The sequence below is a fragment of the Eurypyga helias genome, unplaced genomic scaffold, assembly GCF_000690775.1.
Source record: "Eurypyga helias isolate BGI_N326 unplaced genomic scaffold, ASM69077v1 scaffold23447, whole genome shotgun sequence".
Lineage (NCBI taxonomy): Eukaryota > Metazoa > Chordata > Aves > Eurypygiformes > Eurypygidae > Eurypyga > Eurypyga helias.
In genome coordinates, this window is record NW_010260111.1 from 2,070 (window position 1) to 19,419 (window position 17,350).

At 39.3% G+C, this 17,350-nt stretch overlaps 1 protein-coding gene across 1 annotated transcript; it reads left to right on the plus strand.

The window, feature by feature from the left end:
* Positions 1 to 276: 276 nt before the first annotated feature.
* BRCA2 (breast cancer 2, early onset) lies at positions 277 to 16,956 on the plus strand (the record flags this gene model as incomplete). Its single annotated transcript, XM_010154941.1, has 9 exons — positions 277 to 1,564; positions 2,422 to 7,197; positions 7,860 to 7,952; positions 8,746 to 8,815; positions 9,204 to 9,619; positions 10,600 to 10,790; positions 11,403 to 11,590; positions 15,869 to 16,039; positions 16,605 to 16,956. Coding segments are annotated over exons 1-9 (7,545 nt in total), but the record flags the coding sequence as incomplete, so codon positions are not given.
* Between the last annotated feature and the right edge of the window lie 394 nt (positions 16,957 to 17,350).

Genomic DNA, 17,350 nt, shown 5'->3' on the forward strand with positions numbered 1-17,350 from the left:
CAGGTATAAATTTTAGAAGGAAAAATCTAGGCACTTGCCTTGTAAAACTTACTACTCATTCTCCTGTCTGTAGGGGGGGAAAAAAAATGTATATTCTTTGAGGCAGCTAGTTTTTGTGTTGGAAGCTGGCTTAACCACCAGAGTCATCAGGAGGCCAGGGCATCTCCGTCTATGTCCTTTGCCTCCTGCTGCCTCTACCAGCTGCTGGAGAGTAACTTACTTTAAAGACATGTAGATTTATCTTTCCAAACTCGCTCCTGAGTAGAACTAATGACCATGGAATTGAAATCTGTATTTGCCTATACCAAAATTAATGCTGTTCCTAAGTTATTTCCTAATACTTTTTTACTACTTTTCCTCTCCCCATCTTCTCTAAATTCTTCAGAGTCAGAGATGTTAGATGGCTTATTTGGTGAGATGAACAGCTTTGAGGATACATTCAACATGCCTGCAAAGTCCGATGGAACTCTGCTGATGCCACAGGCTCTGGATGCAGTAAAGACGTGTGAGATAAACACAGATAGAGCCCAAGGAAAGGGGGATGTTCCTTCTGAGCAGTGTAATAGAGGAAAGGCTGGCATTTCACAGGAAGTGAAAACAACTGGCGGGACTGAAAAGAGCTGCTCTATTGACATGAAGGGTTCTTTAGTCCGAAACACAGATGAAGATACAGGGCGTGGTAAAGACGGCTGTTTAATAGGTAACAAACAGGAGTTGGAGTCACTCAGGATGGCAGGAGATGTGCAAGATTATAGAACACACGAGTCATCTGAGAATGAGAAGCCTGTGAAAGAAGATGCGCTGTTTTCATCAAGCCAGTGGTCTCAACTGAACTTATCTGATCTTGATGTCACTCTCTTGGAGATGTCTGGATGTAGCTCTCCACCCTCTGACTTAGGTAGAGAGACAAATTTAGAAAAGTCAGTGCTAATGACGAAGGATGATGTGGTGGAAACAACTTTACTGAATGCTTCAGGCTTGGTAAAAGCACAGAAGCTCTTGAGCATCAATTTGTCAGAAAAGTGCTATGAAGTGAAAAATTCTGAAAGCAGCCCAACATTGGAAATAACTCCAGTGAAATCTGTGTCGCTGAGTGTTCAAAATCCAAAGTCAGTAAAAGGATGTGCAGCTGAGGTTTCCAAAATGAGCTTCTTCAACTGTAATTCTTTTTTAATTGAAAGTACGGATGTCACGGAGTATTCTCTAGTCTACAGTGGCAGCTTTTCCAAGCATTTAAATGCGACTTCTAAATCTGTCATAACTGACGTTCTGTCTCACCCGCTTGTGTGTGGCGCTGCATCTCCAGCTAATTGCAGTGACCTACATTTAATAAGGAGCGAAAATACTCTTGCAGAGTCTGGCTTTAAAAACCTGAATATGATATCCAGCTTGAGAAGGAGATCCAAGAGATTCATTTATACAATAAATAATACTTTACTGTATCAAGAAGAAAAAATACAGAAGGAAGTAACCTCTGAATCACCTATTCATCCTGTATTACCACATTCAGAATCTGATTTGTATGAATTTAAAGGTTGTCAAGTGGCCAGTGTTGATGAGCAAGGTATATTATTAAGCTTTTCATTATCTGTGGAGGATTCTTTATTTAAAGACCCTTCTATACGAAGGTTGCAGTTAAAATCCTGTAAAATCTTGTGTTTGTGATAAAGTAGCTCTGCAAGATATGGAATCAAGATATGGAATTGGTCTGTTATAATAGTGATAGAGCGTTATTTTCAAGTAGTCTGGTGTGAACTTACAGGTTTAGTCTCAGAGTAGTTTCTGGGATAGAAACTTCCACCTTGAACCATTATTCTGATTGACAAGCTTGATTCTATTTGTCAATGCTGTTTAGACATCCATAGTCTCTCGGACTAATTTCTAGGAGACCATAAAGAATGGCGAAGCTGTGTTATATTCCTAAAATCAGGGGGTATAAGGCTGTACATATGTTTCTTCCAAAAGCACAAAATATTTAAAAGCCCACAATATATCATGAAAGCAAGCACATACTCCTAATTTTAAAAGCTGCTGTTCTTGCTAGAACAACTGCTTAATACTAGGATTTGAAGTACTCTTCTTTAAAGTTCGAAACAAATCGTTATGTTGAGACACAAGGAATAGAAGTCCCTCTCTTCAAATTTCATTACAACTAAAAATTGATTTTTTTTTTTAAACTAATAACAGTAACTGCACCCTACTCATTCATTTCTGGCTATTAGAACAGGATTAAATTAAAAAGATCTCCAGTCCTGTCAAGGTGTTCACATTGAAAACACAAGTGATACTTATAAACCAGTGTTTAAGTGCATGTAGGAATGATCTTATGGGCTAAAATGTTATGAAAATCTGAATTTTCATTTGTTTGAATAAATGCAAACTACTTTAACCTGTGTTTTTCCATAATATCTTCTCTTGTAGACTGCTTGCCGCTTGCTGAGAGAAAGCGTTTGCAATCAGATATCAACGAAAATAATTTCAGCACTTGTACTTTAAAAATGGATATAATGGATAAGTCATCTGATAATTCCTTCAGCAATAGGCTGAAGCAGGAAGACCTAAGAGACCCGGGGAAAAATGCAATAGCAGATCAACCTACATCATTAAAATGCATAGAATTATCTAATACACAGAAAGAAGACACAACAGATTGTTTAAATAGCGAAATAATTTCAACTATAAAACGTAAAGTTCTGGCTTCAGCATGCCTCATGGCAAGAAGGCGTTCCAGATTGTTCCCTAAAGGCTGTCACTTAGAGAAAGGTGAGGAAGATAAGTATGTGAGTGCGAATGTGAATGATGGAACTACTGTACCTCACAGCCCGAAAGAAGAACTCGCATGGTCGTCTCCTAGACATAACGAACACTCAATTGATAGGCACCGTGACGCTACGTCTGCAGGAAACAGCGGTTTCTGTAATACTTCTGGTCAGATCAACTTTGGTGTAAACAAAGTCAGTAGTGATTGCTGCAATAAAATGCCAACTGATAACAGGTGGGCTACAGACCAGTCGTTGGTAGGTGACTGTAGAGAAGTACTTGGACCTTTGGGCATAAACTGCTCAGAAAATGATAGTACTGGATTAAAACAAGGGGAGGAAGCAGATGCAGCTGCCTCTTCAGAAGTTATAGCCAACAATGAAGAGCCAAAGTCAGTTGAAAACAATGAAAGCCCTCAAGCAGCTGCTTTCAGTAATGTAGCTGCAGAGATTGCTAAAGAATTGTTAGATTGTCTAGATGATAAATCATTAAATGAAGTAATTTCTGCAGAAGATAAACAAGCAGCACCTATGTATTCCAGCAGAGAGCCAAATGAGAACCCAAAGTACAAAGGGAAGTCCTCAGGAAATCTTAACCCATGCCATTTAAATCTGGGCTTTGGTGGCTTCCAAACTGCTTCCAATAAGCAGATTAAATTCTCTGAAGTCAGTATAGCAAAAGGCAAAATGCTCTTCAAAGATATTGAAAATGAATGCTTTGAAGCCTATTCCATGGAAAGAGTCAGAAACTTTTCCCAAGTTAAAAAGGAAAATGCAGTTATCTCGGATTCAGAAAGCAAATTGGGCTGTAATTTATCTGATTCGTTAGATTCACAGACAAGTTTTCTTCAGCCCAGGCATACACGGTTTATTCCACATAAAGTTGGCTTGTGTAAAAGCTTTCCTGGAAGCCCACAGTCCTTGCAAGAAACAAATCAAACCTTGACAGCAAGCCAAGAAGCTGAAATTGCTGAACTTTCTAGTATCCTGGAAGAAACAGGTAGTCAGTTTGAGTTCACACAGTTTAGAAAGCAGAGTAACATGATACAAAGTCATGCCTTTCAGCAATTCAGAACTGTAGAAACACATGGAAAAAAGAATGTGGAAGATATTTCTGAAACAAGGAGAGATGCTGATTTTTGTAGCACTTTCAAATCTGAGAATCCAGTAAAAAATGACAAGTATTACACTCAGGAGGAAGACACAAGTGAAGACACTGAAGTGGTGGAATGCAAAAAAGGAAATGCAGTGGTTTTCCCTAAAAATGACAAAAAGGTTACTTTTACTAACTCCCACAGAAATGAAAGTGGAATATCCGAGGATAGCTTTCCAGTAGCTCAACAGGACAGATTTTCCAATTTTGTAGGCTTTACTTCAGCTGGAGGTAAAAAAATAAATATTTCAAAAGCTGCTTTGAACAGATCTGCAGAGCTCTTCAGGGACTTGGATGATGATAACTATTTGTTTAAATCTTCAAAACCTAGTACTAGATGTCAGAATTCAGATGGGCATATGTCTTCTAACTGTAATCTTGTCAGAGGCCTGGCAAAAGAAAACAAAGGAAAACCAGTTTGTTCGGATTTCAGAAGCATAAATGCAGTTTCCTACCATGCACAGAAAGAAGAGGAAAATGTTACTACACTGTCTAAGGAAAATATGGGAAATCAGACAAGAAGATCAATAAATGATACTGAAAATGTGAATTTGAATAGTACTAATACTGCCATCAACAGTCTGTCTCCCATTAAAAACCATAACCAGGATCAGAAAGCTTCCAAAGCATTTTTGAATAGAGGAGATTGCCAAGTTGAAGGTAGTTTGCAAGAAGACTCATTAGATGGGACATGTCTAGGAGATGCTATTACAACTGCAGAAGGACATGGTTTATCAGCAGAAATGGAAAACCTGTCTCCTTATCAGGAAGGAGAAGACAGAAAGCAGGGAAATGAAGACTTGTCACAAAAATTTCAAACTCCAGCTGGTGGGGCAATAGCCATTTCTGATGCAGCTTTGGATGATTCTCTACCCTTGCTCAGTGTGCAGTGTGGAAAAAGAGATACAAATATCTTGGAGAACTCTGATAAACAAAAGACAAGTAGTAAAAATATGGAAGGAGAAGACCCCACCCATGATAAGATCCTGTTAGTGAATGAAAGTAGGATAAAATTAGGTTCTTACCGTTGTCGTCATCAAATACCTTTCAAGCAAGGGGTGGAAGTTGAAAAAAATGAAGTGAAGGGGAGTTACCTGTCTGTTTTTTGTACTGCTAGTGGCAAGCAGATAACAATTACTGATGGATATTTGGCTAAAGCTGAACAGTTTTTTGCAGAAAGTGATGATTTAGGAAAAGAACATAATGGCAGTTTTGAGAAGCCCTTAAAGGAAAGGAAATATCCTAAGAACTGTGTCAAAGACTGTGACTTGTGTATTGAAAACATTGCTCAAACTGACCCAGAAAAACTTAATTATAATAAAAAGCTTGTTCCTGAAGAACCAGGAGATCAGTGTAAGCAGGCAGTAGAGGGCAGTCCCATTAAACACGGTGTGATTCTTGATACTGCTGAAGCAGACACATTTGTTGATCGAGGTGAAGACTGTGAAAGAAGTTTGGTAACTTCATACGCACATAAGGCTGACGTGAGACCTGGAAATGCAGAGTTAGAATTCCTTCCCAGGCAGGAGAGGGATTTAAGCAGAACTTTTTCGTCTGAAGATGGAAAAGCGTTTGCAGAGAGAGAGATGGAATATTCAGCAAAAGAGAGGGATGATTTGGAAAACATGCATGACTTCCCTGAGCACTCTGCTGCATCTTTGCATTTAATGAAGGTATCAAATGACCTTGAAGATAATTCTGTGCCTGGAGACACAAAAAATACTTTATTTGGTGAGGATAGTAACAATAAATCTAATGAATCCCTCCTCTTAACTTCAAAAATGAGCTCTTTTCATTTGAACCGTGACAGTAAGGAATTTGACTTGGAACATTTAAGTGACCCTTGTGCTGATACAAACACAGACACCATAGTTAGTGCTTGCCAAAACCAGTCACTAGTCAGCCTTCCTAAAGATGAAACCAATTTAACCAGCTTAAAGGAAACTACACTTGAGGCTGAAAATCCAAAGGGTGATCTGAAACAAACGGTGTTTAGTACAGCAAAAGGTAAAGCAGTTCCTGTTTCGGAAAGTGCATTAGCAAGAGTCAGAGAAATGTTTTGGGAAGATTACAGTGAACCTGTAAAAAATGTAATTGAGACTAACTCAAGAACGAATCAAACAGGAATTGCTGGAAATTCATCTTCCATCATTCATACCGAGTGTCCTAATTCTGCTGAGTTTTTGAATCCTACAAGAAACGAAGAGATTGATTTGGCCACATCCCATTGTACTGAAGTAAATGAGAGTGCTAGTGAAAATGGTCACCGAGATACAAACACGTTTGCACACACAAAGTCTGTTTCAAATTCTCAGAGGCGATGCTTTCAGCAGAATATTCAGCCTCTGGGGCATTTGCCTGTTCCAGATAAGCAGATAAAGCAGTCGGATTCTTCCATAAGCAATCTTGGATTTTTTAGTACAGCAAGCGGTAAGCCTGTACAACTATCTGAAGAGTCGCTCAGGAAAGCTAGACAGCTCTTTTCTGAAATGGAAGGTAATCGCTCATCACATGCAGAAGGAGCATATTTACTCGAGGAAGATGTTGAAAAATCTGAGTTGCACACTGAAATAGTTCCTGGGAAAATGCAGATAGCATTACCAAAAGGGGAAGAAAATGCCAGCACTGTATTGATCTCAGATCCATCTTTTGGGTTCAGCACTGCAAGTGGAAAGCAGGTAGCAGTTTCTGAAAGTGCCTATCAAAAAGCAAAGGCAATTTTAAAAGAATCTGACTTTTTAAGCAGTGGGCTTTGCATTACAGATCAACTTAGTTCAGTTAAAGACAGTGGACAACCTGTAAATTCTCTGACTGGTAAAGTTTTCTTGGAATCCAAAACAGACAAAAGCTGCAGTGAAGGCTTCCACTTAAAAAGTGTCTGCCCTGAGGAAGTGAAGTCTTTACCAAGCACTCACCGTGTCAAAATGCCTGAGTACGTACCACATAGTAAAAAACCCACGCATTCAACGTTATTGAAAGATAGTTTGCAGCGAGAGGAGACTGGCTTTTTTGGAAAAGGGCAGCTGAACCTGGGGGTGAAAGCAGAGTCCGAAGAAGTTTCATGCAGTGCTGCTGCTAAAGCAGAAATTAATCTCAATTTCCCCCAAACTCCAAAAAATTACTTGGAACTGGAGGCTGTGGAAAGTGCAAGAGCTTTTATGGAAGACGATCTTTCCAGTTCTGGAGTACAAATTAATGCTGCACAGCTCTTCAGTGGCAGACTGGATAAAAACTTTCAAAATAAATCCTTTGGGAAGAGACCCTTGGAAGAGAAAACCTCACGTGGTAGGTCTTTGTCTTATATATGTTCAACTCCGTATTTCTACACAGTGTGTTCTTTGGGGTTTTTTGCATCTCGCGTTGTTTTTTAGGTCATACAGAAGTTGAAGTTCTTTCTTCTAAGTGTCAGTGACAAAGGTTCTTGCTGCAGGCACTATTTCCAGCTTTAAATGAGCAGTAACATGCTACGTTTGTGATCAGTAATTCTGAAGGTGTGCAGGTTTTGCTGTTTTATCAGAAAGTTAAAGCAAGCTACTGCTGCTCCTTTTCTTCCTGACTGAGCAGATTTCTTTTTTTTCTCTGTGCAAATCTAGTGAAAAATGAGTAGTAGTATTTCCATTTAAACTTTTTTGTGCCTTGTAGGTGAGGACAAGGTTTCACTTGTGTTCACTTCATTATATGGAGTCTGGGAATGAATCTTGGTAACACAGTATGCAATCATTCTGTACAGAAGAAACTTCTGCAAATAGGGGTGAAGTGGGTCTGTGTTCAAAAAGGCTATTTAATGCAGACATGTGATCTGAAAACTTGCTATTTCTGCTTTCTCTGACTTCTTGAATGTTTTATTTAGGAATTATGATTGAAGTGTACGATATTGGTAAGAAACTGAACTTAAACGGAACATCACTCTGAACCAATCTGAACACCAATCTGTGTTTTTATTCTAGGAGAACCTCCAATTAAAAGACAGTTACTGCTTGAATTTAACAGAACAAAGAGTCCGCCCAGATCTTTGAAAGCTTCAAAAAGCACCCCTGATGGTAATTGTAGTTGTCTTGTGTTCTAAGCAATCATCTGATGTAGGTTGTTACCTTTTAGAGTTCTTCAATTTCCAATAAACTAACATATAATGATGGTTTAATGGCTTCTTTTATCAATATAGTCATAGAAATTCAGGGAAGCTGCTATGGTAATGCGTCTGATGACTTGGAATCGTATGATTAATGGTATGTCTTACTGTGCAGAATCCAAATCTGTTGCAATGTACCACTTCTGCAAAAACCCTGGTTTAATTTCCAGCTCAGTAGGAATTCATCCAGTTGCTCACAATCCTAAATCTCACAAATTCTAGTCTCAGTAGGAAGAATATATTTTATTGATCTGTAATGTCTCAGTTAAAAACTGTATCTACAGGAAAATGAAAAAGTTTTGGTAATTGCATCATATAATAATTTGTGAAGAATGTACTCACTGATAGGTGTCTGCATCATAGATGCTTTTAATATTTTGAGACAGTAATTAATTAAAATTCCTACCTGGAATTAAATATGTAATAAACATTTCCCTTTAAGGAGTCTAAAAACATCTTGCAAGCTCACAAATAGGGAATTTTAAGAGTTAAGCCTTGTGGTCATTTATCCTTTAGATCTGTCTGCAGCTAGTGTGAGAGTGTTTGTATAAGAAGTTTTTATTTGGAGGGAAAAGAAAAGAACAAGGCTGCTGCTTAAATCCACTCTGGAAACTTTCCTGTGTATTTATAGTAATATAGAAAATCATGTGCTGTAAATATCCATGTAATGTACCATTTCAGACTTTTTTCTAATTATCTTACAGGTATTTTCAAAGACAGAAGAAAATTTATGTACCATGTTCCTTTAAAACCTGTAACTTGTCAACCTTTTGGGTGAGAAATTTATAATATATGTAGGAGTTCTCCTAAAGCAGTTTCTTAAAACCTCACAAGTTCTTGTAACTTTTTTAAAATACTTATTAATAATTTGCTACCCTAATACCTAAGACTAATAATTTTATTTCAAAATAAACGTACTCAGTTACCAAATAATGCACATTGCTGCGGTACACCAGTGAGACGCTAAACAAATTTTACACTTTGTATTTATCTTTTCTCACTAGATAAAAATTAAGTGTTCAGTTTATAAAATGTCAAAGACTATTTTGTCTCTTTTTCTGACGTAGTGTTGAAAGTTCCATTACTAAGGAATATAAAATCCTGACAAAGATTCTTGTCAGGAAGCTGAAACCTGTATCTTTAAATGTTTTCACCCCTGTAGGGCTTCTAAAGAACGACAAGAAGTCAAGAATCCCACCCTTACTCTACCAGACCAGGACTTCAAAGGATTCAAATCTAAACCTGCCCTTTTTCAGCACTGTGCTCTAAGGCGGTCTTCAAACGGTACTTCAGAGCTTTCTACTCCCTGTAAGGCCTCGGCAAAAGACAGTGAAGAAACAAGAAGCTTGTACAAATCTGGAAAAGCTGTTAAAACTTTTATTCCACCCTTCAAAACCAAGCAGACCTTTTCTACCGGTGAACAAGGCAGCGTTAAACGATGCAACTCGCCAGTTGGCAAAAATCTGACCAAAGAGATGGAAGATCAGGTCACAGCTGAACAAACTATGGCTGAACCTCAGGATCACCAGTCTTGCATCCAGCACGCAGCAGACACTGACCCAGAAAATGGTAATTTAGGTACTTTCAGATTTTAATCACTTACCTATTGTTGAATACAAGCTATCAGAACTGAACCTTTAAGGATTTTCCATACTCTGACTTCTTTTATTTAAAAAGAAGCTTCTTTTTAAGCTTGGGTTTTTGGTTGTGCCTTATTTTCAGGGAAATTAGGAAATATTTTCCTAATATTTTTATATTGCACTCCTAATGAAGCATATGCATCTCATCTCCAAAGTTCATTAAGAATATAAAAAAAACTGTCTTCACTCAGTGCTTCAGAAAAAAGTGTTTAAGATGGCTTATGTTTCATTTAACATTTCAGTTTCACATGACACTTCAGTAAAATATTCTAGGAGCCTTAAAGTCTAGCCTTTCTATACTTCATTCACTTCTACAGAGGCTTTTTTTCAGTCAGTTTTCTCATTAAAATGTAGGCTTAACCAAGTAATTGCTGGATTGTGTCATTTTCAGAGAGGCAGAGTTTAAATGCTCAGTGGTTTGACTTTATTTAGCATGTGGGCTTATGCCTTCCAAGCTCTCTTGAATGTTCCAGTGTGTATAACTTTTGCAACTATTGCATTCGGATAATCTGGGTGTTTTCCAAAGGACTCGTTTATATTTGAACAGGTGCATGAATGTTTGCAGAATGAGAGCCTGTACTAACACATCAAAATCTCAGGAATATGGACTTTGTAGCCATCATCACCCAGTTTCTGTTCATGTGGACTTTTCTATGAAGATAGAGTTCAGTCTGAGAAAAATACGTGGATTTAAGTTTAGTTCAGGGACTTACATATTCATAGTAATTTCATATTTCAAAAAACCCTGCTTTTTAAATGCATTAAATTTTGAATATTTTCACTGTTGCATTATCTAAAAATCTTCAGAGTGGCCTAGAAAATGTGCTTCTCTGGACCTGTTTTTATAATATGACTGGATACCTGAAATGGTATATACTGTAAAAAAAGTTTTGATGACTTCTTTTTTTTTTCTTTCAGCTATGGTCAAGATGATGACAAATCTCCGCTGTGCCAGAGATCTGCAGGAAATGAGAATTAAAAAGAAATATAGGCAAAATATTAGCTCACAGCCAGGCAGTCTTTATGTCATTAAAACATCTGCGAGAAATAGAATCTCTCTGAGAAGTGCAGTAGAAGAGAAATCTCCTGGTTTTTATTCTACGGAAGAGGTATGTTGATAGCTTGTTACTGTGCGCCTTTCCTGAGGTCTGTTCCTTAAGACAAGCAAACAAACACTCAGTAGCTTGTGAACAGATATGTCCTTCAGTGCCGAGAGAAGTATTTACAGTAGCTGTTATACCAGTTGCTACAGCTTTTAAGTAGCTTTACCTATCGAGGTTTTTAAAACTATTCCAAATAATAAGGGTTACAAAGGTGTCTCTAGTGTTACAATCAAACACAAGCAGCATCAAGAAAGGAAAAGGTCCACCAATTGCAGTTGCTGTTGACTTTTAACCCATATGAAGAGCTGTTTTAAGACAACACACAGTTAAATTTTAAGTCTATATGAAAAGCCTCTTGCTGTTGCTACAGTGAAGGTACCAAGCCTATTGAATTTTTTTAAACTCTTTTAAAGCATGCTGATGCTGTTCTGCTAAAACAGTTGCCAGGTATTCATCCATTCTCCCTGGATTACATATGAAATGACAAGGTCAGACAAAAGCTGACTCAAGCTCAAGGAAAGGTTTTCTGTGAATTTATAGCATGAGCTCCAAAAACTCTGACCTGAATTCTTTACTGTATAGTCATTATTTTGTCGTCTTCATCTAATTTGTTTGCAGCTTTACACGTTCGGTGTTTCTACACGTTGCATTCAAGTTAACAGCACAAATGCAGAATCTTTCCAGTTTCTCGTCCAGGACTACTTCAGTAAGGAGTATTTATTAGCTGGAAATGGGATGCAGCTTGCTGATGGAGGATGGCTAATACCTACAGATGAAGGAAAAGCTGGAAAGAAGGAGTTTTACAGGTACTGTTACTTACAAACTTGAGACAAGTATCCTATTTATTAGTTAGTAATTCCCATATCCCCTAGAATAAATCCAGTGCAATGATCTTCTGAAGCCTCTGACTACCTTCTTACTGTGCATTTTTAGTGCACTTCTGTTAGTGTAAATAATATTGCAGGATTGTAAATTTACTGTGTAGACTAATGTTGTTGGTGATCTTCACTGAGCATTAAAGAAAACATCCAAAGGCCATGTAGAAAATTCCTGGGGACTCTTCAGCAGTGTAAATAGTCTAGAAAAAGTTACTATTTTCTCTTAATTCAGCACTTTGCCACTTTGTTTGATAAGCATTAATAGGTTTTGATCTTGTTTTCAAGTGGAAAAGGATTTATTTCTGGGCTCCATGGAGTTGTTTCATGGGAATAAAGGTTGATTGGGAAGGTTCTTAGGGCTTCTTTGGCAGGACAAGGCTGAAAATACGATTTTCAATATCACTTTTTTAAAGCTGACTTCCAAAATGTAGATTAGATTTGAAGGAAGTCAAGACTCTGTACTAAAACTCACTGATTCATTCAAGCTTTCTTAGAGTATATGGAAGAAGGGGGGAAAAAAATGCACAAGCAGCCTTTGCTCTTGCACTCTTGTCTGTTTATCCCTACTTTCGCAGGTCATTTAAGATGAGCTCAAAATAAAGTGTGTTTGAGTGCATCTCTCGCTTTCATCAAAGTTAAGTTTTGTTGTACTGTAAGCAAGTTTATACATGTTGTAACTCCACCAAAAGCATGTGCAACAGAACAAGGAACTACCAGTGTACGGTTCTTCCAGCAAAATTTTAGAAAATACCATTGTTATCTGATGTCCTCTGTTAATTTGAGATGGTCTTTTTTCAAGTCAGCGTTGTTGCCGGTGTGCATTCACAGAAACCCTCAAGGCAGGGACCTGTATTTGAGTAGTATGTGTAGTCAAGCATGCACTGCCAACCCACATAGTATCAAAATCCAAGAGGTTTGCAATATTTGCTGCCCAGTACCAAAGCATACCAAAGATAGTCCTTGAGCTTGGAACGGACATGCTTTTATGTGAAAGTTTGTGCTAGTAACCCAATACGGGAAAATTAACTAGTGTAAGTTGTGCACTTCCATGGTACATGATCTGTACTCATGAAAAAAATACCTTTTGCTCTTGCTAGTGAGTCAGTGTCACTATTGGCTTCTCCCACATGACTCTGGGAAACATTTTTGATGCCAATTCATTGCTGTGACTTTGGGAAATGCTTTTGGTGTCAGCACTACTTGTTCATCTTAGGAGAACTGGAGATGCTGTGTGTCCATACCCAACAACTACTCAGGGAAGATTAATCAGTGCTTGAGTTGACAGAATTGTAGAATAGTTTTAAGTTGGAAGGGACCACTGGCAGCCATCCAGTCCAAGCCCCTGTTCAAATTATATTTAATTACTCAGGGAGTATTCAAGCTGAGTCTTGAACAGCTTCAAGGACAGAGATTCCACAGTCTCTCTGGACAGCCTGTGCCAGTTGACTACTCTCATGACTTAACACCACCATGCCCCCACCCTCCCAACAAAACAACAACGCTTATCTCCAATTAAGTTTTTCTATGTTCCAACTCATGTCTGGTACCTCTCATCCTCTTGATGGGTGCTTCTGAGGAGAGTCAGTCCCTGTCTGCTCTGAATCCTCCGGTCTGGTAGTTGTAGGCAGCAAAAAGGTGTCTGCCTTCTCTCTTAGATCCAAACAAACCCAGCTCTTTGAGCTTTTCTGTCACGTACTTAGCCCCAGGAGCACAGGGGGACCATGTTGGTGGCCCTCTGTAGGGTTCGCTCCAGAATACCAGCATCTTTGTCCTGGTGAATCCAAAGCTGGACAGAAACTTCACATGCAGTCTCTCAAGCACTTGAGAGGGACAGGATCACTGCCTTCCTGGCTTTGCTCATAAGGCAGCCCTTGCATTGCTGCAAGGATGCATTGCTGCCTAATGACCATCCTGTTGTCCACCAGGACCTTGGATCCTTTAGCAAAGCTGTTTCCCAGTCAGCCAGCCCCAGCCTGTTACTGTTGCACGGGGTTTTTCCATCGCACATGCGAGACTTGGCTTTTGTTGAATTTCATGAGATTCTTGCCAGCTTGTTTCTCCAGCCTGTCCAGGTCCCTCTAACTCGGACAGTAAATCAAGTTTATCTTAGAGCAGTCCTTAAAATGTGGGTTTTTTAAATATTGTAAGGCAAAGCTAATCCTCCCAATATTCCATTTTGCACCCTGTGGCATCGTGTGCCCCGACTGTTTCACTGACAGCTGTGGAACCTGTAGGCATATGCATTTATACAGTCGCTCAGAGGCAGAGTATGCAGAGCTTGACCTCACTTGTCACTTATCTGTTGCCTCCCCATTTGGCAAGTATTTTGCTAGTAGCGGTACAACCCTTGATTCTGCATTTGCCTCCAGTGGTGACACAGTTGTTGAATGTTTTGGGGATATAACTTGGTAGGTGGAATGTTCCTACAAAGTGTTTACAGTAGGTGCATGCACGACTGTCTGGGATGTTGATCTGAGTGCAGTTATGGTGCAGGACCTCTTGCCTACACATCTGTCTTCTGGAATCGCGTGCATTGTAGAAAGCACACTGGTCATTCTTTTCTCGTGTGAAATGGCTTTTTCTAGGCCAACAAGTAACACTGCTACACAAATTAATAGGAAGTGTGAGGTTTGAGGATGTTTTTGTCAAGAAGCAGTAGATCACTGGGAACAGTGCATCCAACTCTGGATCAGTGTTTGCAATCTGTTGCTTAGGCATATGCTGGAGGTAACTTTGCTTAATTTCACAGTTTTCCTGTGAATGGGAAAGGTATTAAAGTATTTGCACAAAACATGCTATGCCTAGATGTGCCAAAACCTGGCCTTTTTACCCAGTCTAACTTCTTGTTCCAGAGGCAGCCTGTCTTAACAGCCATTTTCATATGTGCTCCTGATTCTGTGGCCAGGCCAGGCCATCAGATATGTATCTTTGTCCACATTAATTTTTCAGAAACGGAAGAGAGAAACCACCAACATACCACTAAATAGCCCAGAATAGCCACGGTGGTTTTGGTGTCAGAAGAGTCGATCTGGCCCTGAATACCAGATAGCCTCTCAGCAATTTGTAGAGGTTGTTCCTCAAGAGGTTGCCTTCAGTTCCTGCATCTTTTCAGGGTTCATTTTGTGTTAGAGCATATGCTTGAGAGTACCTACTGGTTGATTAGCTGAATCAGTCTCTTTAACCCTTTTAAGTATATTAAGTAAATTTCTGTCTACTACAACATACATGCTTTCATTTAGTCATCTGTATTTAGGATCTCAGTCTTCAACTGAATTCTGTCTTTATCTCCTGAATTGCATTGTCCTTCACAAAGGATCAGAGTATCTCCCAAAGCTTGAGATTGCTTGGCTCTCTTCTAATGTAATAATAACTAATTTGATGGTCATGCCTGCTCCTTATCTTCCTGTATGAGACTTTCTGGCTTTTAAATTGTTTCTTTTCCTCACTCAACTGCAATACAGTTCCTTAAAAACTTCTTGAGGCTTTCTGACAAGTTGGAAGATGACTTTTTCATCTTATCAGGAGAGGACTTAACTTGTGTTCTAATCTGTCTAATGGCTCAGGTATCTGAACCTCTGGTCTGATTCTTTCTCTTCCTCCTTTAATGAAATGGCCCTCCTACTGACTGTGAGAGCTGGAAAACACAGGTGTTACAACCCAGCTCATGCAGGTCACGGTGGTACAGCTTGGACTCAACACAGACTGAAAGTCCATTTCAGCAGTCACTCGATGGAGAGAAATTTCTTTGAAATGTGTTGTCCACATGCATGCTTAAAAAAGAAACAAATCCAAAATACCCAAACTGTAACTCTAGAAACTGTGAAGTAGAAGGGACTAGATTGTAATGAACTGCTTGGGCAAGCAGGGGAAATTCCAGGGCTGAAAGGGGAGTAGAGCACACCTCTCTCCCTCTGTGCTATATCCATAACTGTGTGAAGCCTGGAGCTACTGCTGGTTTCAAAATCTCCGTTTCAGTAACACACACATGTGTGGACATGCACGCTGCCAAAGCATTTAAGGGCAGACCTTCCTTATTCAGACAATAAGCAGGCCAGGTTATGCAATGTAACCTTCCCGTTTTCACGATAATAAACATTCCTTTGTTAATGTCACTTTTGTACATATACTAAATGCAGTGCTGGGGATAAATAAGCGAGTAAAATGTACAGTGGATTTTAGGTTAATTTATTAACAATCTATCTGCAGAGCCCTCTGTGACACTCCTGGTGTGGATCCCAAGCTCATAACAGAGGCCTGGGTTTACAATCACTACAGGTGGATTGTATGGAAATTGGCAGGCATGGAAGTGTCTTTTCCACACGAGTTTGCTAACAGATGTTTGACACCAGAAACAGTGCTGTTACAGTTGAAATATAGGTACGTGCCTAGCAGTGTGTGTAGAGTCGTAATCTGTGATACTGTCTGCTTTCCAGTTCATGGTGCTACCAAATAAGCACCTCTACCTTGCATTTACTATTTACCAGAATCACAGAACGGTTTGGGTTGGCAAGGAGCTTAAAGACCATTTAGTTCCACCCCCCCTGCCATGGGCAGGGACACCTTCCACTAGACCCGGTTGCTCAAAGCCTCATCCAGCCTGGCCTTGAACACTTCCAGGGATGGGCCATCCACAGCTTCTCTGGGCAACCTGTTCCAGTGCCTCACCACCCTCTCTGGGATGAACTTCTTCCTGATGTCTAATCTAAACCTCCCCACTTTCAATTTAAACCTGTTACCCCTTGTCCTGTCGCTACTTATATTGTTAAACTTAGGGATGTTGATATTAACGATGTAATGGAGGTTATTTGCAAAAATTTAGTTTCACTTTGCTACTTAATCATGTAGATTGCTACAGTTGTTTTTATGGAAAAACAAGCTATTGCTTAATCAATGTGATGGATTTAATTTGCTTTAACAGAGCATCATTGGTTCTTTTTTGTAGGTACGATTTGGAAATCGATAAAAGTAAACGATCAGCAATCAAAAAAATAACAGAGAGAGATGATGCGGCAGGTAAAACACTTGTGCTGTGTATTTCAAAAATCATATTGCTAAACACCGTTGTATCTCCTAGCAGTAGCAATAAGAATGTGGAAAGTATCAACACAGCAGCAATAATTGAAGTTACTGATGGCTGGTATGGGATTAGAGCCCTTCTGGATCCACCTCTCAAAGCTTTCTTGCATAGAAGAAGGCTGACTGTTGGTCAGAAGATCATAGTGCACGGAGCAGAACTTGTTGGCTCTCAGAATGGATGTACGCCACTGGAAGCTCCGGATTCCCTTATGTTAAAGGTAAAACAATTAGTTCAGCTTGATTGGATGTGACCGAGAGATGTGATAGAAGCTGTTTACTTGAGCCACATTTTGTAAACAGAAAGTTTTGTCAGGGCTCTGTAAACAGACAAAGTTTTTGTCAAAGTTTAATGACCAGGTTTGTGAGACATGACACAAGGTAGTTCTCGCTATTCAGTAGGGTTGGAAGAGACAATTATAACACAACTCTGCTGCATATTTTGTCAGTTCCAGCTCCTTTAATTTGGTCAAAGGCAAAGTTACAAAAAATTATTTATCCACCACAGACAGTTATGGGGGTTAGAGAAAGACGGGCAGGGAAACAGGCTGTGAGAGGGTGGGCTCAGGCGAGAGGGGCTTGGCTTGTTTTGGTGGATGAAAAGCTGGAAATGAG